This window comes from Pezoporus occidentalis, unplaced genomic scaffold (assembly GCF_034315485.1).
Source record: "Pezoporus occidentalis ecotype Australia unplaced genomic scaffold, CSIRO_AGI_Poc_V1 ctg200, whole genome shotgun sequence".
Taxonomy (NCBI): Eukaryota; Metazoa; Chordata; class Aves; order Psittaciformes; family Psittacidae; genus Pezoporus; species Pezoporus occidentalis.
Window position 1 is genome coordinate 2,204,841 of NW_026913857.1, and position 26,199 is coordinate 2,231,039.

At 47.7% G+C, this 26,199-nt stretch overlaps 1 protein-coding gene across 2 annotated transcripts; it reads left to right on the forward strand.

Annotated features, from left to right (window-relative positions):
* Window positions 1–798: 798 nt before the first annotated feature.
* Window positions 799–24,522, forward strand: ERO1A (endoplasmic reticulum oxidoreductase 1 alpha). Of its 2 annotated transcripts, XM_062618480.1 has the most exons (16): window positions 799–945; window positions 8,884–9,003; window positions 10,510–10,593; window positions 13,175–13,213; window positions 13,606–13,682; window positions 13,774–13,847; window positions 14,137–14,257; window positions 15,036–15,073; window positions 16,605–16,616; window positions 17,568–17,594; window positions 17,766–17,858; window positions 19,751–19,997; window positions 21,308–21,377; window positions 21,752–21,838; window positions 22,377–22,510; window positions 24,086–24,522. In XM_062618480.1, exons 1-16 carry the CDS (start codon window positions 814–816, stop codon window positions 24,144–24,146), a joined length of 1,416 nt encoding a protein of 471 aa, XP_062474464.1. In that variant the 5' UTR covers window positions 799–813; the 3' UTR covers window positions 24,147–24,522. The 2 variants fall into 2 exon arrangements, with proteins under 2 accessions (XP_062474464.1, XP_062474465.1); XM_062618481.1 differs by lacking the exon at window positions 16,605–16,616.
* The last annotated feature ends 1,677 nt before the right edge of the window (window positions 24,523–26,199 follow it).

The following is a 26,199-nucleotide window of genomic DNA, read 5'->3' on the forward strand; positions in this document are numbered from 1 at the left end:
ATGGAGTGGCCATGGCCTGTGGGTACTGGAGAACTTGGACATGCTCCTGCACAGCCAGAGCCAGGACACAAGGCCAGCGAGTCCATGTGAGGATAGTGGCAGCCTGTGCCCTCCAGCTCCTTCTCACAGGGAAGGAGAGTGCCCCAGTAGGGGTACCCCCCTGGAGCAGGGCCAGCAGACACCCCTTGCTCCCTGCTAGCTGGGGACACCCGGGCTGCTGCTAGGAGAGGCCCTGTCTTTCCTTTGGGCCACCGGGCTGCTTTCTGTGCTGGCCGAACATGGGCAGGTGCCCACATGCTGTGCCAGGCCGCTGGGGATGCCACAGAAATCCAGGAAAATCAGCTCTCCAACGAGCATGAAAGGTGAGAAACCCGGCGTTACTTTGTCATGGTACCGGGTGCATGGGGGACCGCTCCGCCTACCACGCACATCGGGAAGAGGCACTTTACAGCTTATGTATCTTCATTATATACATGCTCATCACAATTCCGGGAAGTGCCCACCCAGTTCTCGTTACTCACTGCCTGTAGCCCGTGGCTCCTGCCTCTGGTCACGGCACCGTTGCGGACGTGAGCCCCGACCCAGAGCCGCCTTTCGCCCGGCCCGGGTGAGTCACCGCTACCGGGAAGCCAGGCAGCTCCCCGGGGCCGCCTCCCGTTCCCGCCGAGGGCCCGGACGCCCCTGGGCAGCGCCGTGGGCCGTGGGCCGTGCTCCGTGCGGCACGGGCCGTAGCCGGCGGTGGCCGCGCCCCCGACGAGGGGAGGTGCGCGGCGCGGGTTCTTCAGGCCGCGGCGGCGGCGCTGGGGCTGAGAGATGGCGGCGGGCGGAGGGCTGCGGCTGCTGGGGCTAGCCGCGCTGCTGGGGCTCTCCGCGCTGCTGCTGCCGCCGGGGGCCGTGCTGTGCCGCGGGCAGCCCAGCGCGGCGGAGCGGCGCTGCTTCTGCCAGGTGGGCTCTGCCGGGGGGCGGGACGGGGCGGCAGCAGCGCGGCGTGGGGCTGGGGCTCAGCCGTCGGGGCGGGCGCGGACCGTGGGTGCCGGTGCGGCAGGGCTCGGCTCCTCTGTGAGCATGGGAGAACCTGCTGCGAGGTGCCCCAAAGCAAAGGCACTGGGAGGGCGACTTCACGCCACTGAGCAGTCTCGTGCCCTCTGCCTTGCCTTCTTAACTGTATTCTCTCCTTGCGCCTAGCTGGAAACGCGACTGTTTCAGCTAGGGGAGCTGTCCTTCACTAGCCGCCTCTCGTCGGGCTTTTTAGGGGTGTGTATTACTGTACTAATATATAATCTAAATCTCCCCGCTGTTAGCTTAAAGCCATTCCTCTTGTCCTGTACTTACAGGGCCTTGTCAGAAGCCGCTCTCCAGCTTGTCGGCCCCTTTAGGTACTGGAAAGCTGCTGTGAGGTCACCCCGGAGTTTTCTCTAGGCTCTCCTGTGGGTCTGCCTCGCTGTTCTTCCCAGCTCCACTGTCTAGGAGAGAGTGGCTGCAGCAGGCACCCGCTGCCCTACCCTGCTATGCCAGCGGGAGCTGGGCTGCCCTCATGTTAAAGCTCTTCCAGTGTTTTTTCCTTTGCTGATGTGCCAGGCTTGTTCTCGGCTGGCCGGTGCACCTTCTGTTGGTGTACAGTAATGAGAGAACTGGGTATAGTTCACCAAGAGATGAGACCAGGCAGCTGGATTTGAGGGAATGGTGCCTCCACAGGTTCCTTTTGACTTAACTTAGCGCAAGCACGTTTGCAAGATGAAAGAGTAAAGATAGCACAGTGTATTTAGTGCTTTATTTTTATTCCTTTATTAAAAAAAAAGGCTACTTTTGCCGTACTAAAATTCTAGTGCTTAAATGTGAGTCAGAAACTGAGAATGGAGAAATGAAAAAAAACCTGCAGCTGTGTGCTTGGCTTTGCCTTCTGGTGGGTCTTAACACTTCAGTTTCATGTGGAAATGGTAAATATAAACTGTGCTGATCAAGAATTGAAAAACATGCATTTTGATTCTGTATCTGTGATTGATAGATACATAGATAGAGTGATAGATAGAATGATAGAATGGTTTGAGTTGGAAGGAGCCCTAAAAGACCATCCAGTTCCAACCCCCTGCCACGGGCAGGGACACCTTCCACTAGAGCAGGTTGCTCCAAGGCCCATCCAACCTGGCCTTGAACACTGCCAGGGATGGGGCAACCACAGCTTCTCTGGGCACCCTGTGCCAGGACCTCATCACCCTCACAGGGAAGAACTTCTGCATAATATCCAACCTAAATCTCCCCTCTGTCAGGTTAAAGCCATTCCCCCTTTCCTGTCCCTGCATCTCCTTGTAAAAAAGTCCCTCTCCACATTTATTGTCAGCCCTCTTTAAGCATTAGAAGCCTAAAGAGGCTAAGGTCTCACCAGAACCTTCTCTTTTCCAGGCTGAACATGCCCAATCCTCTCAGCCTGTCTCCACAGGAGGGGTGCTTCAGCCCTTGGAGCATCTTTGTGGCCTCCCCTGGACTTGCTCCAATAGGTCCACATCCTTCTTATGTTGGGGTCCCCAGAGCTGGATGCAGTACTGCAGGTGGAGTCTCACAAGAGCAGAGCAGAGGGGGAGAGTCACCTCCCTTGACCTCCTGGTTGCTCTTTTTTTGGTGCAGCTAAGGACAGAATTGGCTTTCTAGGCTGCCAGAGCATGTTACAGGCTCATGTTGAGCTTCTCATCAACCAACATATATCTGTAGGGCTTTTGCTTGTACACTTCCTGCTTTGCAGTGAAGTTTTTCTCCTAAGGACTAAAGCCTGAGTGGGCAGTGTGGTGTGGGATAAGAAGCCCTAACCTTCAATGAACGGGCATCCTGGCATAGTAATGGCTTACAGGTATTTTTCCCTGGGGAGGAGAAACTGGTGTTGTACTCTGTACCCTGTTGTTTTGTTGCAACACACTTTTTGTTCATGTAGTGTGTGCTTCGGTTTAGTTTTCAATACAAGTGTTCAGGGTCAAGATTTTTCCAGACTTTATTGCCTTTGGGAAAGCGTGTTGTGTGGGGCGGCATTTCTCAGCCTTGCAAACCACAACCTGCTAAAAAACACACCTGAGGCGTTTTGTAAAATGACTTGCTGATCATCTTGTGTGGTGGTGTTAATTTACCACCAAATAAAATACAGGGCAAGCCTTAAATGGTATGGTTTAACCTCTTTTGTTTATATACTCCAAGGCCTGGGTATAGCTTTTGGTTTCCTCCTGTGAACCATCTCTTGCTGTCTCACAAGGTTGTCAGATCAAGAAACCTTGATGCAGGGTGAGTGGAAGAGCTTCAACTTGTCTGTCAGCCCATGTTGTGACAGGTGACAGGGGCTGCTCTAGCAGTACTTCAAGTGCTGACCTATGTGGGCCATACTTCTGGAATGGGTGTTGCTCTCTTTCTGTACTAGTAAGAGCAGTGCCTCACCTCCTTTTTCTGACTGTTATTTTAGCTCTTCATTTCATTAAAGGGGTTGCTAACCAGTCCTGAAACTTGTATTTGGAACTATTACTAAAAGTACTGTTTTTTCACATACTGTTCCTGCTTTCTAACCCCTCTCATTAGTGCTGGATAACATTTCAATATTGGAGTTCCCTCAGACTTTACAGACAGCTTGTCACCAGCCCTGATACTGCTCTTGGTGCTAATGCTTTAGTCAGACATGAATCAGTTCTCCATGTTCCTAGCAGTTATTGCTCATTTGCTGTTTACAGACTGATGGAGCTGCATTAAGAATGTGCTGCAGGTGCTGGGCAGACTGGCATTTTGACTAGGTTTCCGGTCTGGCAAAGGGCCACTTTTCTTCCGGGGTGTTCCTACTGTCAGTACATTGTCATTAGGGGTGAGTCTGGGCAATGAGTGTTACCTCCCTGTTACCTGAACAGACTTTCAAACCACTCTTGTATTCCTGTTGAATTGATGTTCACCCAGCAGCCTTCAGGGCAGGAATTTATCCCTAGCACAGTTCCTGATCTCTGCTGGGTGGCTCCAAGTGCAGAGCAGCTGCAGATCCTTCTTTGCTAGCAGATGCTCAGAGGTGATATCTGGCAGCACATCAGCTTCTCAGGTTTAATCGCATCCTGAGGCTCCCAGGTGAGGTTTGCTTCTGTGTGAGCTCTGGAGGCCCCAGCCTTCTTTTCTGGGCAGAAGACAGGGAAGAAAGCACCTTGGCTGGCATATACTGCTTGGAAGACAGATGCTGGGCATGATTATCCTCACCGGGCTGCCAGCTCCTTGCTCCAAGTGTGCTGGCATGGGTGAAAGGGAACCCTAGCTGGACTGAGTGCTTCAGCACAGCCACCGGTCACTTGTGCAGGGAGACTGCAAGGAAGCTTCCGTGGGGCAGCAGGGAAAGCATCTGCTTGCCATCAGCCTGGGACTGGTGTGGTTTGTCTAGGAGAGCAGGCAGCTGCCAGGGAGGTCAGTACAGGCTAAAAGCAACTCCTCAGCCACTGTAGCATTCCCTTCCTTGTGCCCTGTTGTAGCTGTAAGTGGGAGATCCAGAAAAGAGTTTGCCTCCTTCCCTGCCCAGCTGTGCAATACGTGGTGGTGTATGGGTCTGGGATGGGGCCCATAGCAAAAGAAGCCCTAAATCCACTGCCCAGGGGATGCTTCTGTGACACTAGGGGAAGCAGAAAGAGGACCAGCAGCATAGGGAAAGCAGACTGACAGGAGGCTGGGGTGGAAGGAAAGGCCAAACCCAAGGATGATGTGGAGTCCACGTGTGATTGTGGTTCAACCTGTGTTAAGGGATTGAAAGCAGCTATTGCAGAGGGACAGCCAAACGCCTTCTTTGGTGCTTGCTCAGCAACTGGAGCTGCTTGTGTCGTGTCTGTCCCAGCGGCTCCGTTGCATCTCTTCCCACTGGGAAACCCAGCCCTGCTTGTCAGCTTCATGCCAGGCTCTCACACCCTTACTGGGTGGAGTGAAACCCATTGCTGCTGCTCAGCTCAGTGATTCACAGATGCCAGCAAGCACAGGGCACATGTTTGGGACAGGATCAATTTAAATTTCATCTTAAACAGCTGTTCTAATTAATACAAGCTGAAGATGTAGATAAATACTTTACAGAGGCGGGGGGAAAGTGTTTTAAGACGCCACCCATTGCAGGGCATGTTTGACACGTGCTGTAGCTTAACTGAAGTCCAAAACACACAAGTCTCTGGCTGCTTACATGCTCTGGGGTGGTAAGCAGTCATGGAGCAAGAGGGAACTTCTGTGGTGAAGACAATGCCCTGCCAAGTGTTCTGATGCTGCCCGCATCCCTGCATCTTCATGTGGGTCAGTGCTGTTTGGTGGTAGCATCACTGGGACTTTCATCTCAGTCTCTGAGGAGACTTGGCTTGTGTCTTCTCTGCTCCTTTGTGAGCTTTGGTAGGTTGGGCATGAGCAGGTAGTGTCACCAGGCCTGGCTCAGCAGGCAGAGATGGAAGGTAAGCAGGACAGCAATATCTTATGCGCAGGTTGGGGAAATTGCCCATTTCTGCATAGAATGACTGAGATCCCTGGGGAAAGAAGGAGTTTTCCCTCAGAGTTGAGCAGAGCTCGAGATTTCCCCAGTGCTTCCTCTTTGCCCTTTGATGGCTGTTGTGGCTTATCTTCCCACCAGTGCTTTCTAAACAGAGCAGTGGATACGTGGAGATCTCCAAAGCGTGAACCCATCTTGTCCTCAGTTTTGTGTTAGTTATGTGCTGCTGCACTTCACCCTGGGTTATTTTCAAGATGGTGTTTTGCCAGCTTGGTTCCGGCTTGAATTGATTTCTAGACGCAGTGAAGCCTAGTGCCCATAGTGCGGGCTGTTCCCATTGAGGGCTTGCTGAGCACTCCAGTGTCATTCCCTGGGAGCAACATGTTTGACTAGCATGGATATAGGGAGCAGCTGAAGATTATCCACAAACCCATCTGTAGGCCACTTTTAGACCCCATCTATAACCTTCCTGCCTAAAGGATGCCAAGTTTCCAGGAAATAATAACTGTGGTTGGTTGGCTTTTTGTTGTGGTTTGTTTCTTGCTGGGTTTTGGGGGGTTTTGTTTGTTTTTTAATCCTGAAACAGCATTAAATTGGGTAACTGGATTAGCGAAGTGCTGTTTTTTATAGGGGCGATTCAGGCTAGTGGAAAGCTTAATTGCTATGCTGTTAATTCTCGTTAGTGTGTAAAATGCATGATGGCATCCGGCACCTGTGTGAGGATAACATGAGGGGCTTCAATGTAAGCTCTACAACTAGAAGTGAGCCTCCAAATCATAGTGCCTTAGCACAAACCATTTGTTTAAGTGGAGTGCTCATTCTGGCATGCTCTGATTTCCCCTCACTCCTCCTCAGATCAGTGTTGATGAGTCCAGATTATTAAAGCCCTTTGGAAAAAAAGCTGTTCTCAAAATATTAATTCCTGCTGTGGAGCAGTCCGGGTCTAGAGCTTGGATTCCTTCTTTCCCTGTCTGGGGTGGCGGGAAGGAACTTGCCTTTAAGGTGCTTTGTGTTTAATCCAGGCTATTCTTCCTGTGCCACCACCCCATTTCATGTGTGCTCTGAGGGCAAGTGCTCCGTTTTCTGCCTGCGCTATTGGAAGGAGGACAGGGAGTTCCATTCCCACAGTAGTAATTACAATGGGTTTAAGTTGACATGTAGCTTTTGCTGAATGATCTGAGGGCTCTCCGGAAATGTGTCAAGGCAGGTAGCTTGTGTTTTACACGTGGCACTGTACAGAATGTATTTTGCCCTAATTGTGAAGACTGGAGCAGCCCCTTTACTTTGGATTCAGGCATGCTTTTTCTTGAGGCTTGCAGGGTTCTACTCCCTCTCACATATGCCTATGACTTTGCTCATCTGCTGCCTTTCCTGCAAGGGGGATGGTACCTGCTTCTTTTTGCTGTTCCACAGTGTTCAGTGACCCTTAGGCTGGTCAAGTGCGTTAAAAGTAAGAAAAGGGGGAGCCCCTTAAATACAATCCAGCAAATTCTTAGTTTTTGCACATCCCCCATCTGCCTGTTTGTTCCTGGCCTCTCCTAGAGAGCTTTTGTGCCACCACCCATCAGTGCACTCTGTCAGACTGCACAGGAGCTGCCAATGTTTCCAGCCTTATTCTGCTTGTCTCTGCTTCCGGCTGTCCTGTGCACAGAGAGAAGGCAAAGACTGGACATTATCTCCTAGAACACTATCATGGCGTGCATCATTTCTGTGCTGTTTCCTACCAGGATTTTGTAGGCTTTCAGGGACAGAAGACAAGCTGGTTTCTTATCACAACTGTGGCAAACATCCCATTCTTTGCTTCATAAATCAACAAGATCAATTTAAAACAACTGTCTGGTCTTAAAACTTTAAAATTTATCTGATAGAGGGGAATGGCAGCTTGCCCCGTGTTGTATTGCTACATCCAGGAAAAATCCCTGGTGTGCTGTTGAGAGTGAATGAGTAGTAATACTTGATTTCTGGCCAGGGTGACTGGATGGGATCCACCCAGGGGTGCTGAGGGAGGTGGTGGAAGTGCTCACTGAGCTACTTCCCATCATTTATCAGCAGTCCTGGCTCACTGGAGAGGTCCCAGCTGACTGAAGGTCAGCAAATGTGACACCTGCCTACAAGAAGGGGTTGAAGGAGGACCTGGGAAACCACAGACCTGTCAGCCTGACCTTGGTGCTGGGGGATTTTATGGAGCAGATCATCCTGAGTGCTGTCCCGTAGCATGTACAGGACATGTGCAGGTGATCAGGCCCAGTCAGTATGGCTTTATGAAAGGCAGGTCCTGCTTGACTAACCTGATCTCCTTTTACGGCAAGGTGGCCTGCTTAGTAGGTATGGAAAAGGCTGTGGATGTTGTCTCCCTGGACTTTAGTAAGGCTTTTAACACCATTTCCTACAGCATTCTCCTGGAGAAACCGGCTTGGAGGGGTGTGCTGTTTGCTGGGTAAAAACTGGCTGGATGGCCGGGCCTGAAGTGTGGGAAGTGGAGTTAAATCCAGCTGATGGCTGGTCACAAGTGATGTTCCCCAGAGCTCAGATCTGTTTAAAACTACTTTTGTTGTGCAACTTTGTCACTGGGACTGTAATCCACATCTCGCAAACCCATAGTAGAATTTGTGCTACTTCTGACTTTTTTTGCCTCTTCAGAGCTTGAGTCATTCAGGGTGATGCAAGAAGCACTGGCTTTCTACCTCACATTTAAAACAAATTTTTCTTGCCATATGGCTCTCTGAGGTGAGGTTTGGAGAGAGCCTGTTGCAGTTGCTGTGGTTCTGATTAAGTCAAATAAATGGCAGAGACATAGTTGATTAACCACAGGGACTTTCTTGGGTGCCATAATCTTCGGTGGCATTATTGTTGCCTGACTGGCCCCTTATGGAAATGCCAACTCTCCTCTGTGTGCCATCCTACAGGAGTGATAGACTGAGGTGGTCACAGTTGGTAGCCTCAGCTGGCAGTGCCTATGGCTCCCAGCTCTTACAGCAGCCAATATCAGGGTCTTGCTGGATTTGGCCTCAAGTGAAACATCTGGGATCTTTGTAGCTGTGTGTGATGTGTGGACAAGGGCTGTGTGGATTTTGTGTATGTGCGTGACACACGGATGTGCCCTGTTATCTCTGCCTTTTAGAGACAGAAGTGTCCATCTGATGCCTATTACTCTGACATCAGTGAATTCTAACATATCTCTCTGTGTTAGAGGAAAAGCGCTGCCAGAGAAAACTGCCTATCCCAAGCAACAAATACAGGACAGCTCCTAAAGGATGCATCAAAAGAAGTTCTCTGCCAATCGGCACAGTCTATTTTAACGTTTAAACTTAACCAGTTGAGTTGCTGGTAAAAGGAAAGACAGTTCTGAATTGTTTTATTGTCTGCAGTGTTAAAAAGCACTGGTGAAGTTGTTCATATTTGGTTGTTGTTTTTCTTTTATCTAACAGGTTACTGGCCATTTAGATGACTGCACCTGTGATGTAGAAACCATTGATGCCTTCAACAACTACAAGATTTTTCCTAGACTGAATGAACTTCTGGAAAGTGACTATTTCAGATTCTACAAGGTAATTTTCTCATAGAAGAATTGTATTTATTTTGTGTGCTACTGCTTTGCTTTTCTTTTTTCAACTCTCCCCTGAAGTTATTGCTGATCTTTTTTAAAATCAGATGCCTACATTTTAATCCTGATCTTTTAAGAATGCAGTCAGTAGGTGGACTCTTCTATTATTAGGAGAATCTTAATGTCATACAATATGCTTATAAGATGCATGGCTTTAAAGGTATTTCCTTATGCATTTTTCCCCCTTAAGAACTCAAGCAGTAAACCAATGAAATGACTCCTTCTGTTGATCTGTGGCTCAAAAATGTTGATGACCAGAGATCCATGTTGCATAATGAGAGTCTCCATAGTGTCTCCCCATCGAGGTGGAGAGCTAGGTTTAGTTACCAGGCATTTGGGTGATGTGATGACTGTAACTGCCAGACATTGGCATGAGACCGCGTGTATGTGACTAAATGTGGAGCTTGTTTGAGCGTGCTTGGCTTATGGGATGGTATTTTTACCTGCTGTGTACAGATACTGAACAGTGACTGTTGCCTGATTGTTTCCGCAGGCAAAATAAACATTTTCTGTAGGAACAAGTTGCAAAGTTCCCAACTTCACTGCATGGGCCCATATATAAAATCACAGGGGTGAAGCTGCTTTTCCCTGCTCGCCCTCTCTACCAAACCCACAAAATCTTGTTAATTGTTTAGGAAGAATGACACTTGATACCAACTTGCAGAAAAGGAAGACTAGGGCTTATTAAAGAAGTGCATGTCCTTTCCCCTTCCAGTGTTGGGATTTGTAGCAGAAATACTAAGATTGGTCTAAATGAAACATGAATAAAAATATCTGTGTGTGAAAGCACCTGAAGAACCAGCAAAGCAAGGATTAAAAGAATAACCTCTATTGATAGCAAGGACATGAGTGATAGCAATCGGTCTTGTGAACACCAAGGAGTTATTTGTTCCCACCAAGCTTGGAAGGTTCACACCAACATGTCCAGAACACAGGTGACTTGACAGCAACAGACCTGTGCTCTGGGCACAAGTGGATGGCAGCAGGGCTCTAGCACATCCTCTCCCTGTTCCTCTGACAGGGAGGGAGGCTGAGGTCCGAAATTGCCCAAAACAAGGAAACAAAATCAATGGGGAGCAAACATCCCCCAAGATTCACAGAAAACAAAATCAGCAATATTCCAAGTGTCCTGTAGTGATTGTTGGCTCCTAAAGGGTACAAGACATCACACAAGATGTGTGCCTCCTGCGTTCTGTGTTACCATAAATAGTGCTGACCAGGTTGCGTGGGTGCACGCATCTTGTATGAGAGACAAGTCAATGAGTGTAATCAGCTTTTTATATTGTTAAGATAAATAACGCCAACTGTTTCCACTGTCACTGCACTCCACCTTGCACTAAACCTGAAGTCTTGCACTAAGGCACTGAAGATGTGTGTTGGTAAATCTGGTGTGGAAGGTTGGTGTGGTTGCATGGAAAAAATGTGTAATAGCATACTATGTTATTTGTAGGTAAACCTAAAGAAACCTTGTCCTTTCTGGAATGACAACAGTCATTGTGGAATAAGAGACTGTGCTGTAAAGCCCTGCCCGTCTGTAAGTACCAAATCCATTCCTTTACCTTTATTTGGCTTTTTGCAGACCAAGAGGAAGAACCAGGCAAATGACTTATTATTGTAGCTGCAGCAAAACTGTGGCTCTGGTGGAGCTTTCTTAGGTGCAGTGACACTGGTATCCATGAGAAAGGCCAAAATGCTAAATTGTGACAGTTTAAAGGAAAGCTGGGCTTTTAATAGTTGCACCTTCCATGAATGGCTAAAACATTGTCCTGGACCCTGTTATTTTTGGCATTAATGGATGGGGTTTGGGCAAATCCACTGTTGTTACAAGAAGTGCCTCTTGTGTTAACTGGCAGGATGTTCGTAGTTGGCCAGTGAGCCACACTGTGATTTGCAGTTTTGCCTGATGAATTCAGCCTTCCCAGCCCATTCTCTTTATGTGCAATGGCTCTTCCAGAGACCAGTATTATTTTCCCAGTATGAAAGCAAACACTCTTGACCCTGTCTGCTGGATAAAAGGGTTTTTCGCTGAGCTAAAAGAAAACACCTTGACCGCAGGTGTCTGCCTGAAAAGAAGGGGACGGGACAGCAGATGAATCACAACTTGATTGCTAGAGGTGCTGAAGATACCACCCAGTCTGGCTTTGTGGGTCACAGCCAGCAACAGGCTGTCTCACCCTTTTCTTCCCTGGTCTCTGGAGCCAGTTGTGTGCCAATGGTGCCCAGGGGAATGCTGTGCCAACAGTGTGATGAGTGCTCTCAGTGGCAGAGGCCTCATGGTGCTACTTGCATGTATCTTCCCAATGCAGTAGTTTATTTTCATGTATAACTTAATGTCTGCTGCAGTGAAACAGGCATCTGTCCCCTTCACCTGGTAACTACTGTGGTGTAGTGTAGCTGTTGGCTGGAAAAAAAACAGCAACTACTAAGCTGATACAACACCTTGGAAGATTCTGGTCTGGGGTGTGTGTGAATATCACTTGTGTTATATAAAATCTGATATGTATGTTAAGTATGTGTTTGAGGGGTAGAATAGAAGACGTGTCCTTTGCTTCCCTAGTCTTCAAAAAGCACTTATTATGGACCCAAAATGTTGGGTTGGGAATGATTTTTTCTCCCCTCTCAAAATAATCCTAAATTTTACTTAAATACTGTTTTCCTTAAAAAGAATGTTTTTAGTAATGATTACAACCAATGTGACAGAGTAATGTTACAATTAAATTAGTATTAGCTAGAATCATAGAATACCAGGTTGGAAGGGAACTCGAGGATGATCTGGTCCAACCTTTGTAGGCAAAGCATGACCTTGTGTCCAGTCAGAATTGCCCCAGGAATGATTTGTGGCCGTCACCCCTTGTCTTTTCCATGGGACTCCTTTGTCAAAAGGGAGTCTCTGTCTTCTTTGTAGCCACCCTTTAAATACTGGAAGGTGGTAATCAGGTCTCCCCTGGGCCTTCTTTTCTCTAGGCTGAACAAGCCTGGTTCTCTCAGCCTTTCCTCACACGGCTTCTTGGTCCTTGGATCATCTTTGTGGCCCTCCTCTGGACTCTCTCCAGGCTGTCCACACCTTTTGGTATAGTGGAGGCCAAAACTGAACACAATATTCCAGGTGTGGTCTGACAAGCACTGAGTAGACAGGACAATGACATCTTTATCTCCGCTGGTGATGCCCTTGTTGATGTAACCCAGCATCCTGCTGGATGTTTTTGCTGCAGCTGAACACTGTTCACTCCTATTGAGCTTGGTCCACTAGGACCCCCAGGTCCTTTTCCATGGAGCTGCTCCCCAGCTGGGTAGATCCCAGCCCGTGCTGCACTTTTCGACTGTGTTTATCCAGGTGCAAGACCTTACGCTAGTCCTTGTTGAACTTCGTAAGGCTCTTGTTAGCCCACTTTTCCAGCCTGCCCAGGTCATCCTGCAGGGAAGAAGTTGTTCTTATTTTAAGAACTGGCTGTGTCACTGCTGTTCTTAATTATTTTAATTTGGGTCCATTTTACACCAAAAGCAATAAAAATAACTCTTATTCATTGCTTAATTTTTCTCTTCCTGTGCTACTTGCCATCATATTATTTCCTTCTGCAATGTAAAAGTGGGTTTACTGCCTTCCCACTGATCAGGAAATGGAAGTTGAGGAGAATTTAGGGCCCAGTTGTCTTGTGCCTACTGCTCGGGTTGTGTGGGGCTGACACTAGGTGATGGAGTGGCAAAGGGGAAGTTTTGGAATGACGTGTATCAGTTGTGCAGTATCTGAGGAGTGCCAGCATCACTGGTAGACAGGATGTCACCAGCTGACCAGAGGCAGCTCCAGCTCCTCTGGGGTTTATATTGGCTTCCCCAGCCTCATGCTTATGTAAGCAAAACATAACATGACATAGCATTGTGGAAAGCTGCTGACCTTCTGAGGAGTCTTGTGAAAAATCCAAATAAACCACCCAAGAATATTGCTTAACCTTAGTCTGTGGAGGAGCCTGAAACTGGATGCGTTGTAAGCTGAGCTGAGCACTTTCATTACCTTCTACCTGCTGGAAACTGTGGTAACTTCCCTAATCTTTCTCAAAGATTAGGCTGAAAGACCTCATCAGCTCCACACGAAGCACTTGCTCCATTTTGTCTTTCAGGACGAAGTCCCTGATGGAATCAGATCTGGAAGTTACAAGGTAGGTGTGTCAGTGTACACACAATGACACAGCTTATAAGGCCAGTCCCATGTCACTGCAGCTGATAAAAGCTGCCTTAATCAGATGGGCAGTATTTGTGCCTTAATTTTTACCCTCTTCAAGTGTTTGGCATGCTATAGAGCCTTTGGGATGGTGTCAGGGACAAAATGCGCCTATGGCAGTGCTGGAGGCTGCTGTGAGGCCCTGCAAGTCATGGCAATTGCACAAGTGTCTGGGTATCTGCAGACATCCTGTGGAAACACAGGGTGTGATGAATCATGAAAATGTTTCTGATGCTTAACCTAGGTTAAGGCATTAAAGGCAGACTTATAATAGCAAAAAACCTGTTTTTTAATCCTTTTCTCTCCCCACCCCTTTGTTTTTCAACCCAGTACTCAGAAGAAGCCAACAATCTTGCTGAAGAATGTGAAGAAGCCAAGAGACTTGGAGCTGTTGATGGCTCTTTGAGGTTGGACTTCTTTTTCCACAGTCCTTACCCATCTCGAAGGAAACCCAGTATCAGTGCTCTTTCTCATTGTCTCTTTCAAATTCCTTTGCAGTGAAGAAACACAGCGGGCAATGCTCCGGTGGACACGGCATGATGACTCTTCAGACAGCTTCTGCGAAGCTGATGGTACAGGGGCCTCTTAGCTCTGACAAGTGTTGTAGTGGGATTTTAAGTACCTCTGCAAAACTTTCAGGACAGTGTGTGATACTTCAGCAAACCTGGAGCATATACAGCATTTCTTCTCTCTTCCACCTCCCCTCCCCTCTCTAGTTGGAAAACAACGTGATGCAAAGATTTCTGACAAAGCTTCATCACTGCTCAGGGTCATGCCCTGTTTAGGAATTTAGCAGCTTAGATGGAGATGACATTTTCCTTCACAAGATTTTTGTCACTGACCCAGCACTCTGCTTTGCAGACATCCTTTCTCCTGACGCGGAGTACGTGGATTTACTCCTGAACCCTGAGCGCTATACTGGCTACAAAGGACCAGATGCCTGGAAAATTTGGAACAGCATTTACGAAGAAAACTGCTTCAAGTAGGTGCTTTGGGAGACAGACTCCACAAGCTTGCAGGTGCTGATTTTTTTGCAGAGGGGCCGCACGTCCTTTAACTGTCCCATTAATCCCCATTCTCCTGTCTTTGCCACAGCGCTTGTGCAGTGTGGGCTGTCAGGGGAGGGGATAGGCGTGTGGCTGCCCCATGAGCCTCCCTTGGCTGTTGTTTGTACCATGGCTTGCCCTGGTGCAGGCTCCTGATGCAGGCCCTGCAGTGTGGCAAGGCAGCAGCCTGGCAGGGGGTGCACAGCTCTGGTGCGATGTGGTCCTGGGCACACAGTCCTGTCCTCCCTGGCCACCACCCAGGTGAGGTGAGCTCTCTCCCCAGGCTGTGTGCCAGTTTGAGCTCTGCCAGGGGTACCCCTGAGGCTGATGCACAGTACTGGTGGACACTGGTCTGCAGTCTTGACTGCTGTGGTCTCTGGGGCTCTCCTCTCCATTCATACTGGTGTATCATGCTGCACTGTGCGATAGTGCCCACCGACACTTCTGTAGACACTCAAGTTTTCCTAGCTGTTTTTACTAAAGAAATAAGAAAAAAAAACAAACCATAACAACACAAAAATCCGCAGAGAAAGCCTCATTTTGCTCTATCCTTTTCCTCTCTAAGCAAAGCTAAAGCATAGAAGGGGTTCTTAGATCTCCTTAGCCATTTGACTGCAGAGAAATAACTATTTCTGTTGTACTGTGTTTCTGCACAGCAAGGAGACACTAACTTATTTACATATCTTATTTAAATGATTTTGCTTTTCCTTTTAGGCCTCAGAATGTAAAAAGACCTTTAGAATCTAATAGAGGTGAGTCATTTATTTATTTCACTAAGTGGTTTTGCAGCATACTGATCCTAGCCCCAGGAACAGTAAATGTTCTCTTGAGCTACTTCTTCTGAATGAGAAATGTGTTGTAGCTCTTGATCACACGTAGAATTTTATGGTTAACACAAGAGCACCTGGAACTGTGGCTTTCTAGCATTTATCATGGAGAAAGAAAGTCTGATCTTCCACTCCTGGAAGAAATGTGAACTTTGGAGGGACTGGGAGGAGAGCTGAACTTTGAACTCTCCCTGGGTCCCTGGTTTCTCTACTCATCAATACCAAACTATTTGCGATGGTCTGAAATGAGAATGTGATAGTCTGTGGACACCATCTAGAAAGAGAAAATCTGCCCCAAAGGCAAAGCCTATACAGTATAAATGAAAGTAGGGAAGGGTTTTGGAAGCGTGAGAGCTTCTTGTTCAAAGACGGCTAAGAGACCCCACATCTCCTGATGCCCCATCGTGCCCAAATGAGTAGAATATCCTTAACCTCATTCCCTGTTCATTTGACCTGAATACTGCCCTAGCAGTGCCCTCTAGTGGGATCCCGTGATTTTTCCCTAAATTGTGTAGGTGCTTCCCCTCTCTCTTGACCCTCGTGCAGAGGAGTGGCACTTCCGGAGCAGCAGTGGCAAAGGAAATGTACAATGTCCTTGAAAATACCAGTGCTTCCCTGGACTGCCTCGGTTGTTTAGGGCAAGATATGAATGAAATACCACAGATACACTGAGGGGAGAGGGATACCTTTCACAGATCGGGAAGCAGGAGGACATGATAATAGAGACTGACACCTGCTAGAGTTGTTGCAAGTGACAAATTAACTGCAGGAAGCAGGGATGGGGTCTTTGAGTGTCCTGTCAGAGGTCATACAAGGCACCTCTGGCAGAGGTAGGCACTGCCTGAAGGGGCCTACAAGAAAGATGCAGAGGGTCTTTTTACAAGGACAAGGGGGAAAGGCTTTAAACTGACAGAGGGGAGATTTAGATTAGATATTAGGAAGAAGCTCTTCCCTGTGAGGGTGGTGAGGCGCTGGCACAGGTTGTCCAGAGAAGCTGTGGCTGCCCCATCCCTGGCAGTGTTCAAGGCCAGGTTGGACAGCGCTTGGAGCAATCTGGTCTAGTGGAAGGTGTTCCTGCCTGTGAAAGAGGGTTGGAGCTGGATGAGCTTTAAGGTTCCTTCCAAACCATTCTATAATTCTGTGATTTATGTCACTTGTTTTCTGGCTTCTGGTTCAGCTGTGTGGTGGTTTTACTTCCTTTGCAAATATCAATGCCCCCAGTGTTGGTCAAGGTTATTCAGTAGGATTGTTCATCTGATATGTTCACTGCTGCAGCTTGAGATGTTCAGAACATTTTCCATGTTCGGAACATTCCTAAGCTTCCCTGGAGAGGCTCATTCTCTTGTCAGAGCAGATTAACAGAGCAATCTTAATGCTTGTGCTTTGGGGTTTAATTTTGGTTGTGTGTAATTTTTATCTCCTCTTTTCCTCCACCATTCATGCTCTTTTTCATCAGGAGATGATGGAGGTGAGTGGCACTCTATCTGTTTCTACTAATAACATGGTGTCTCTCTCATGCTGTCAAGCTGTACCATTAACTAATGCACCTGGTTAGCAAAATCTTTTTCCAGGCAAATCAGAAGTTGTCTTGAAATTCTGTTGTGTTCAGGACCCTGTGTAGAGATCTCCCTGAGCTCCCTGTCCCTGAGCTCAGCCCATCCTTCTGTGGGCTTAAAAAGCACCAGCAGGTTTTTAAGGCTACTTGAAGATAGTCATTGAAGTGTTGTAAGTCTTCAGGGACAGGAGCTGTGTTGTGGTTATTTCAGCACTTGTTATTACTGAGACAGCAGCTCTCAGGCTGGAGCTTTGAGAAGACTCATAGGCTGGGTACCCAGCCCTCAGCCCTGCAGGGCTCACATCTGGGAGAGCATGTTCTCTGGAGCTCTTTGCCATCTGCAGCACAGGGCTTTTGTATATGCCGTGTCTTTTTGTCTCCAAATTATCTCCAAATCATTTTATGTTCTCCAGATTACTTACAAGCAAGTAGCAGGGGTAGTGTGAAACACTACATTGTGTGATTGTATGCACTTGGTCGCACTGTGTGGAGTTTTTTACTTGGTTGGGTTGTTGTGCTGTTTGTTTTATAAACAGACAAACAAAATGCCCGTCCCCACCTTAGCCAGAAGACAAAAGCAATCCATGCTCCCTGTGTCCCCCTATGCTGTGCTGTTCTGCAGCACTTGCTGAGATGGGTGGGAAGGACCATGTGCTGTGTTTAGCTGCTGCCATGCTGTGTTACAGAAGCATCGGTCAGGATGGGGAGAAAAACTATTTTCATGCTCTTCTGATGCTCCTCTCCTGGCTTCTGCAAACTGGAGCAAGAAGAGCAACTCCGGGGCTGGCCTCGGAGGTGGTTCAGGGTATCAGGCTTGGGCAGTACCCTCAAACTGAAGTGCTTGTTTTCCTCTTTTGTTTCCAGGGCACGCGTTTTACAAGTGGCTGAAAGGTAATCCTTTGTCTAAACTTGGTTGCTGTTACTGGGATGAACACAAAATGGTCCGGCCATGGGTGGGAGTTACTGGCCACACTCAGGTGGGGTTAGATTTCTGTCTGACAGCTGGGAGAAGAAAGTTCTACGTAAGCTTTCAGTACCTTAAGCTGCCCATTTTTTTTTCAGGTGTCTGTGTAGAGAAACGAGCTTTCTACAGACTCATTTCTGGTCTCCATGCAAGCATCAACATCCATTTGAGTGCCAGGTACCTTTTACAAGGTAAATGCTACTTTCTGCCATAGCTCTTCTGCATCACTCCTAAATTGAGACTTCTATGGCTCCACTAAGTGCTAGCTGGAGCCCGTTCCTGCAGTGCTCAGGCCTCTGTCTGTGCCCTTCTCTTCCCTCCCTCAGCACACCAGTTGTGTAACAGAATTAGGAATGCAATTACCACATGCCTTCAGGTCTGAAAATGGCTGGACTGTGCTCTGTACCAAGACTCCCAGCATGTATACCTTCTATTCTTCCTCCAAGGTTATCTTGGAGTGGGTTTCTAACTGAGTATTGGGCTAGGAAGGAACAGCCTTGTCTTTATGATGGTCAGTTTAGCAATAATTTCACCTAGACTGTGAAATGCTTGGCTAGGCTTTCCCAGCACCCTTGATCCATTTTCATATGCCATTTCCATTTCCTTTGCGTGCCTTTGTCCGTAAGTAGCTGTCTGAAGGATCTAAGTTTCAACCCAGGGGTTAAAAATCGAGGGTAACGTGGAAACATAAGTGTGTCTTGCGAGGCCATCGGCTATGGTGTGCTGCTCATGCAGCATAGGGGTATAGGTTATGACAGACTTCCTGAAGGATTTAGTCATTGTAGTCCAGGGAGGTACATGTGGGTCAAGCCTAACATCTTATTCTGCTAAAGCTTACAGAAATCAAGCACAGATTTAGAGATAGATGTTGAAATTTGGATAAGCAATTTAGATTTAACTAAGTAATTAAGTCTCTACAGCCCACATAGACCTTGCCTTGATGTTAGATTACGTTAGAGCTGGGAGATGGAATGACAAGAGAAACATCAAAGGCAAGAGATGACTTGGGACTCAGAGGGATTAGTAAAATAAGGGTGTTTACACACAGCCAAGTGAGTGTCTGTCTGGCGTGTGTAGAAAAGGAGAGCATCCATTGGAAGGCTACAGAAGGTGATTTCTGCTCTGAGGTGGTGCTCCTTGGCACAGCTTTGATCTGTGCAGGGATTTCCATCAGCAGGTGCTGTGGTCGCCTTGCAGAGACCCTACTTCAGCTCAGAGCTGGGAAGGAGCCCTTTCCTGCTGTGTGATTTACAAGATAAAGCTTCTTCCTATTTTTTAATCTTTGTTTTTATACATTAGCTCGCTCTGGCTGTGTTCCACATTCCACTGTATCCTTTAATATAGCCTTAAGTATATGACAGAATGAGCAAAATGAAGTATCCTTTGTGAAACCTGTGGGCTTGAGAATGGAAAATAGAGGCCAGTCTCCTCCCACCCTTGGCTGCTTTTGTTCTCTTGCATTTCCCTAACAGCAGGAATTCTCTGAAGATGTCCCCGCTCATGAGGAAACCTACCAACCTCTGGCCTCCATGCTGCTTGCCAGAGCAATGGGAGCAGGAGGCCTGTTTGCCTCTGCAGACTCTCATGCCAAAGCAGAGACCTCTTCAGAGTTCTGCAGTTAAGTCAATGGCTTTTGAAGGCAGGAGTGAAGAAACAAAGGGACCTTCACAGCCTTCCTGGTACATCCATCTGGTCCTCTTCACTTGCAGATGTTGAGCTATCACCAGCTTATGCAGAACTGCTCCCAGAAACACTCAGCTCACCCGATGAGAAACTCTCCAACTGATTTAACTGGTTAAAATGGGCAGCCTCCAATTTTACCTTTTGCTTGTAAGCCTGGGTCGTGTTTTAAACCAGCTAACCAAGGTCTGCAGGAGTTGTGTGCTTGCTGAGGTTTAAGTGTGGCTTAAAGCCCACCTCTCTGGACTCTAAAACAATCTGTGGTTGGTGAAGTGTCTGTGACTGTTGGAAAGCCTGCATCTTCCTTGTTAGAGTTATATTTCATCATTTAACTTGGGATGGTGGGAGGAGCTGAACCTGAACTAAACCCATCACATTTTTGTCTTTTTTTTCACTCTCTCAGATACATGGTCAGAGAAGAAATGGGGCCCCAATGTTACAGAGTTCCAGCGAAGATTTGATGAAGTCATCACCAGAGGAGAAGGTCCCAGAAGACTCAAGAACCTCTATTTTCTCTACCTGATAGAGCTGCGAGCCCTGTCCAAAGTGCTGCCCTTCTTTGAGCGCCCAGGTTTCCAGCTGTACACAGGGAATAAGAGTCATGATGCAGCAATGAAAAACCTACTGCTGGACACTCTCCACCTGGCCAAGTAATTACACTCGGTGCCTGGGACGAATGGCTCTTCCAGCCCCAGCATCTCTGAGCGTGCTTAACCTTTCACTTGAAGCACCTAGGGAAGTGGTTTCTGAGGTCTTTCTCTTAGTGGGATAGTATGATTTGTGCAGTATTGGTAGGAGTATGTTCTATCTGTACTCAATTTACAAAACAGGGTGGTTAGACCCAGAGTGTAAGTGTAGCAGTCTAGGCTGCCTTTTTGATTTAGCAGAATTGAATTTAATAGCTGTCTACATGTCAGGCCTGAAACTGGCTACATGTTTGACTCATCTGTGGAGTAACAGTCCTGATTTCATTGTTTTGACTAGGAAAAAGAATTCTGAACATGTTGGTAACAGAGATTTGGGCTGTTGGACAGTCTGGACTAAGAGAAATAGAAGCAGGTGGAAATAGGTGTCTCAATGTGATCAATGTTTGAATTTATCTTGTCACACTCCTCCTCCTTCAATGCTTACATTTATTAGAAAACAGACTAAAATTGCTTAGAAACCATAGGGCAATTGCTGAAAATGTCTCCAAGGTGAGATGCAAGCTAAAATGGAAAGCCTCCAAGAAATCTAAGAAACAAGCAGATTACACTTAAAAGACATCTAGAGATGTCCAATGTTTCTCAATGATTGGTTTCATTCACCCACCTCACCAGGTACTTCCTGGAGCTGGACTTCAGCCACAGAAACGAGCTGTGGAGAGATAATTACAGAATCCTAGAATGGTTTGGGTTGGAAGGGACCTTAAATCTCACCTACTTCCAGTCCCCTTGCCACAGGCAGGGACACCTTCCACTAGACCAGGTTGCTCAAAGCCCCCTCCAGCCTGGCCTTGAACACTGTCAGGGATGGGGAAGGTTTTCAGTTTAAAGCCGTTCCCCCTTGTCCTATCCCTACAGGCCCTTCTCAAAAGCCCCACTCCAGATTTATTGTCAGTATCTTTAGGCAATGGAAGCTGCTCTAGGGTCTCCCCAGAGCCTTCTCCTGCCCGGGCTGAACAACTCCAGCTCTCTCAGCCTGTCTCCATGGCACAGATGCTCCAGCCTTCTGAGCATCTGCGTGGCCTCCTCTGAACTCGCTCCAACAGATCCATGTACTGTTTATGCTGGGGGCCCCAGAGCTGGATGCAGTACTGCAGGTGGGGTCTAATGAAAGTGGAGGAAGAAAATCACCTCCCTCTACCTGCTGACCGCACTTCTTATGATGCAGCCCAGGACAGTTTCTGCACTGTGAACACACACTGCCGGGCCATGCTGAGCTTCTCACCAATCACAAATCTCTTTTTATTCTATTTCAGATCTTTCCCACTGCATTTTGATGAAAACTCATTCTTTGCAGGAAATAAAAAAGAAGCTGCTAAACTAAAGGTAATTGGCCAGCCCTTCCATTAGGGACTCTTGCTGGTGAAAAGGTATTTCCAGGTGTGTGGCTGGGATAATGTTGGATCTAAAAAGGCTCCAGGGACCGGGTGAGCTATTTCAAATCTTCCAATTTCTAATTTTCTAAATTCCGTTTTTCTTTCTGAATGGTTTGGATACTTGTTGGGTAACTACAGTCTGCACCTTCAGGAGAATGGGGAATTGCTGTTGGGGACCCCACTTCAGGATGCATTTCCCTAGTTCAGTCCCACTGAATTTAGCCTGAAGTTCAGGATTAATACATTATTGGATTTGGATTAATAGATGGAAGAAGTCCTAATTAGTGCATAACCACAATCAATTTGGGTGTCTTTTTCCCCTAGGAGGAATTTAGGCTACACTTTAAGAATATTTCAAGGATAATGGACTGTGTTGGCTGCTTCAAATGTCGCCTGTGGGGGAAGTTGCAGGTGAGCTTGCTCAGTGGCAGGGGGTGTGTCTGCAGGCTGCTCTTGTGGGACTCGGATGCAGTTCTTGGGTACGGGTCAGCTCCCAGGCACAGATCAGGCTGCTCGGGTGTTACCTTGTGTGGTCAGTAGGAAGCAGTGTGCACCTTCCAGGTTTGGCAGCAGCTGCCTGTGGCCGTTGCAGTTGGAAACTGGGTTACCTTGCTACAGCAGCTCCCCGAAAGAGGGGAGGGAGTGCAGGGCCTCTGCCAAGCAATGCAGAGGGTGCTGCTCAGTGTGATCTGCGCTGGATTTTGCAGGTGGTCAGACCTACGCAGAAAGCTGCTGTGGGGCAACTGGGCTGTCACAGCAACACTAAATGAATAAAGCATCCTGGCTGTGCTCTGCCCCTTCTCTGATCTGTGCTAGGTGGAATCCACGTCTTGCTCTGTTAGATGATGTCAGCAGGAATCCTTGCAAAGATGCAGGAGGGAGGGAAAATTAAACTTGTGAGTCAGGCTCTGGGGATCTCCCCGCTATTAAATGATCTTGTTTGTTACAGACGCAGGGCTTGGGTACAGCACTGAAGATTCTCTTTTCTGAAAACCTAATAGAAAAGATGCCTGAAAGTGGCCCTTCCTATGGGTTCCAGCTGACCAGACAAGAAATTGTTGCCTTATTTAATGCTTTTGGAAGGTTAGTATGAGACTTTTTTTTCCCCTCTACTTTCACATGAGCTGTAGGGTTACATCCCTTTTAAACTTAAACAGCCATTTCTTACCAGCAGTGTTGGTGTTGGCTCCTGTTCCGATTATTCTGTCTCACGAAGAAGTTCTCAAACATCAGATGATGTTGACATGGAGTGAAACAATTTAAAAATCTGTCATACTCTACATTTCTCTAAGAAATTCAAGGAAGCATTTGTATAAAGATACAAAGAATTTTGGTAGATTTTAAGGACTGTGTGACTCTGTCCTCAGAGCATGTTGTCCCCAGATGGGGATTGTGGTTGTTCTATGCTCCCTTTTGAGCTCTGCTTCAAGCTGCCCACCTCATAGTATCGCAGACTCATAGAATGGTTGGTTCCAACTCTCCTGCCATGGGCAGGGACACCTTCCACTAGACCAGGTTGCTCCAAGCCCTGTCCAGCCTGGCCTTGAACACTTCCAGGGCACACACAACATCCCCACATCTGTTTAGAGTGGTTGCATTTAACAGGACTCCATCAGTCCATCCCTTGTGGAGAGCTGGATGAGGAGTTTTTCACAGAGAATAAGGGTAACAAGGCCTTAGGAGGGAGAGGATGCTGCAAGACACCTGGTTATATGTTACTGCTTAGTGGTGTTGACAGAGCTGGAGGTTCTGGCAAACAGCTTTTCAAAAGATTCTTTGGGCAACATTGCTGCCAGTGCTCAAGCTCAGGGGTCCTGCTGTATCTTGCTTCAAACCAAACTTGCAGCATCACTTGTAAGTAGAAGGGAGCCTGTAATGTGCATCAGACCTGGAAAACCCCTAAGTGCTCCTCCCCAGTGGGTGCTGTCGTGCTTCCCTCCCAAGCACAGCAGCTGCCTTCCCTTTACACCAAGGCAGCTCAGCTTCCTTGGCCCTTCTCTTGCCAGGTCACCACAGCCTCTGGAAGCAGCATGCAAGGAGACTTAGGGAATCTCTGCATGGCTGTGTTCAGAGGAAATTGAGCTGCTCAGGAACAGGCCTTGTCCTTTCTTCCATTTTCCCCTCTGATGCCCAACTGAAAATCCTCCTTGGAGCCTTTGAAACCTCCTTCTCTCGTTGTTTGGGTTATTCCAAACCTTAGAACAGCAGTTTGTCCTGTATGCGGGAGGGCAGAACCCTCCTGTACAGAAGAGGTACACATGGACCATATTCTCAGGATCTGACTTGGCCCCTTCACTGATGCTCCTGGGGCAAAACACATTCAGCAGGAAAAATGAGGTGGGTGATAAAAATAACCCTTCAGAAGAAACAAGTTTACAGTGCAAAGAGACATGCCTGCAACACTTGGAATATTACAGTCTGTTTCTTGACCTCTAGTTAAGGGGTTTGTGTGATCTCTGTAACATCCTCTGTGTTTCTCAGCGTTTCTTTTAAAGAGTCTGTGAAATTACCAAATAACCTAACCACAACCTAATTCAGTTGAAATCCTAAATTCTGGCTTCCTAAGAGCTGCGTGGAGCTGCCAAGTTTCTCTTGAATTTTAAATAAAGCATGATGTGGATGTGGCTCTAATGTTTCCTCTTTGTTTTCCTCACACAGGATTTCAACAAGCGTTAGAGAACTGGAAAACTTCAGGAACATCTTACAAAATATGCGGTGAATTCCTTGGAGAAAGAGAGACTTAACTCGTTACTGCTCCGCTGTTGTAGGTTCTCTGAGAAAGGACAAATGCCACTGTTCAGTCACATTCCCACCCACAGTGTGGTGAAGACTACTTGCTACATCTCTTCTTCCCAGCCCAATTGTCTGGAACCTGCTGATGCCAAATATTTTGTACAAGGGGAAGAAAAAAAGCTATTTTTGTTTTTATAAAATCAGGGACTATATGTAAAATTTTATTTTATATATTGGAAGATTCTGCTGAAAAAGTCTTTAAATACTGCTGTACTATTTGGATGGATTAGAATTATCTCATTGCCTTCAAAAGCTGGAGGGAGGGCAAGAACTATGACACTGAATAAATTTGGGTAAAATTCCTTGTCTGCTCCATGATTCCAACCAGCACGTCAACACTTTGCTGCATAAAAACCACTGCAAGGGATTGTAGGAGCTCACGGTGCTTCAGATCGGCTGCTATACAACAGTGCCTTCCTGTTCCTGCTGAAACTTCCTTGTGGCAACAAGCATTTCCCGTGGGCTTCAGCAATTGCTTCCCTTCTGCATGGGAGATGAACCACGCCACAGCACGCTGGAGGAGCCCTGATACTCACCATTAGCCCCACCATGTGCTTCCGTTGTGGCTAGAACCCCATGGGAGCAGCAGTACAGGGGCCATGCACCTTGTAAGAGGTTTTGAACTCTTGTGGGAAGGAGCAGGTAGGATGGGATGAGGCAAGTGTCTGCCCTGCTGCCAGGAATGAGAGCAGTGGCAGAAAACAGGGTTTCATTATGAGCCCCACAAAGCTGGTCTGCTGCCAGCCAGTGCCCAAGGGCAGCCCTCTCCTCACTTAGGGCAAGGGGAGACAGCTCTGCCTTGCCACCTGCCTGTGGGGCTGCATCCGGGAGCTCTGTTAGAGTCTCAATCATGCAGCAAGGGCTGGGATCCATCCAACTTTCTGCTCTTCCAGGTCTGTTACAGCACGTTTGTCCTCTTTCTGGCTCTGCTCCTCTTGTGCTAGTAGCCGGGCAGGGCTAAAAAGGGAAAGGACATCCCACAAGGGGCTCTGCTCCATGGCTGAGGCGAAGTTGAATTTTGCCACTCCAAGGACAAGCAGCTGGGGCAGTAGGACAGAGAGCTGCAGGATGGGACAGCCTGGCCACCTGGCCTTGCTGCCAGCAGGTCCCGCAGGGAGAGCACAGCCCTGGTTACACCATCCGTCTGCACAACAGGGGCAAAGGCTGGGTTCACACAGCCAGAGACCAGACACCCCCAGCCTGGCCCCATCCAGCAAGGGGGGGGGCAGCAGCCTCACTGCTGCTTTGCACCCCAAAACACACTGTGGAAGCATGCAGGGATAGGCAGCATGTTTTCCAGCTGAGCCACTGCTATTTGTGGCAAGCTCAAGGCTACACACATAAACCTGTGCAAGGAAATCAGGGCAGCAGAGGACCAGCCCAGAGAACCATCATAAGATGAAACACCCTGTAAGGGTAGGGGGGAAGAGAGCAGTTCTGCTCTTAGCAGCCTCAGAAAAACACACCCAAAGGGAAGCTGCAGTCCCCCCAGAAAACCAGCTCTGGGTGCTCTGCACCCAACCAGATTCATACCCAGAGAAGGACTTGTGGGGATGCTGCAGTCACACCAGAGCAAAGCATGGGTTGGCCAGGACTGAGCTATGCTGCATCCCACTGAGCCCATCAAGCAACAGCTTTACCAAGTCTTGTCCCTGTCCTTTTTCACCATGTTTCAGCAGCACAAGCAGTGGGTTGGGGCCCTGTGCTGGGATGGCCAAGAAGGCCCCATCCAGGCCAAGGGGGGCAGCAGGGCCACAGGGAGCACTAAACGTGGGCAGGGCTCTGGCAACCCAGTATGGAGTCTTTTGTTTTATTTCAACATAGTAGTGCTTGGTTACAGTTTAGTGAAGAACAAATAGGTACATTCATTGGCCACAGCTTCCTGTTGCAGCCAGCTGCTGCCTGACTGCAAAGCCAAAACACTGTTAAACCATACCAAAAAAAAAAGTTTAATGAAAGGCAACTATGCATTAAAAAAG

What these genes read in the sequence shown, in the direction of transcription:
- ERO1A (XM_062618480.1), top strand. Translation starts at nt 814, where the DNA reads ATGGCGGCGGGCGGAGGGCTGCGGCTGCTGGGGCTAGCCGCGCTGCTG. An exon ending in AGCGGCGCTGCTTCTGCCAG is followed by an intron (nt 946 to 8,883) that starts GTGGGCTCTGCC and finishes TTTATCTAACAG; the next exon opens with GTTACTGGCCATTTAGATGA. An exon ending in GCCTGTGGGGGAAGTTGCAG is followed by an intron (nt 21,839 to 22,376) that starts GTGAGCTTGCTC and finishes TGTTTGTTACAG; the next exon opens with ACGCAGGGCTTGGGTACAGC.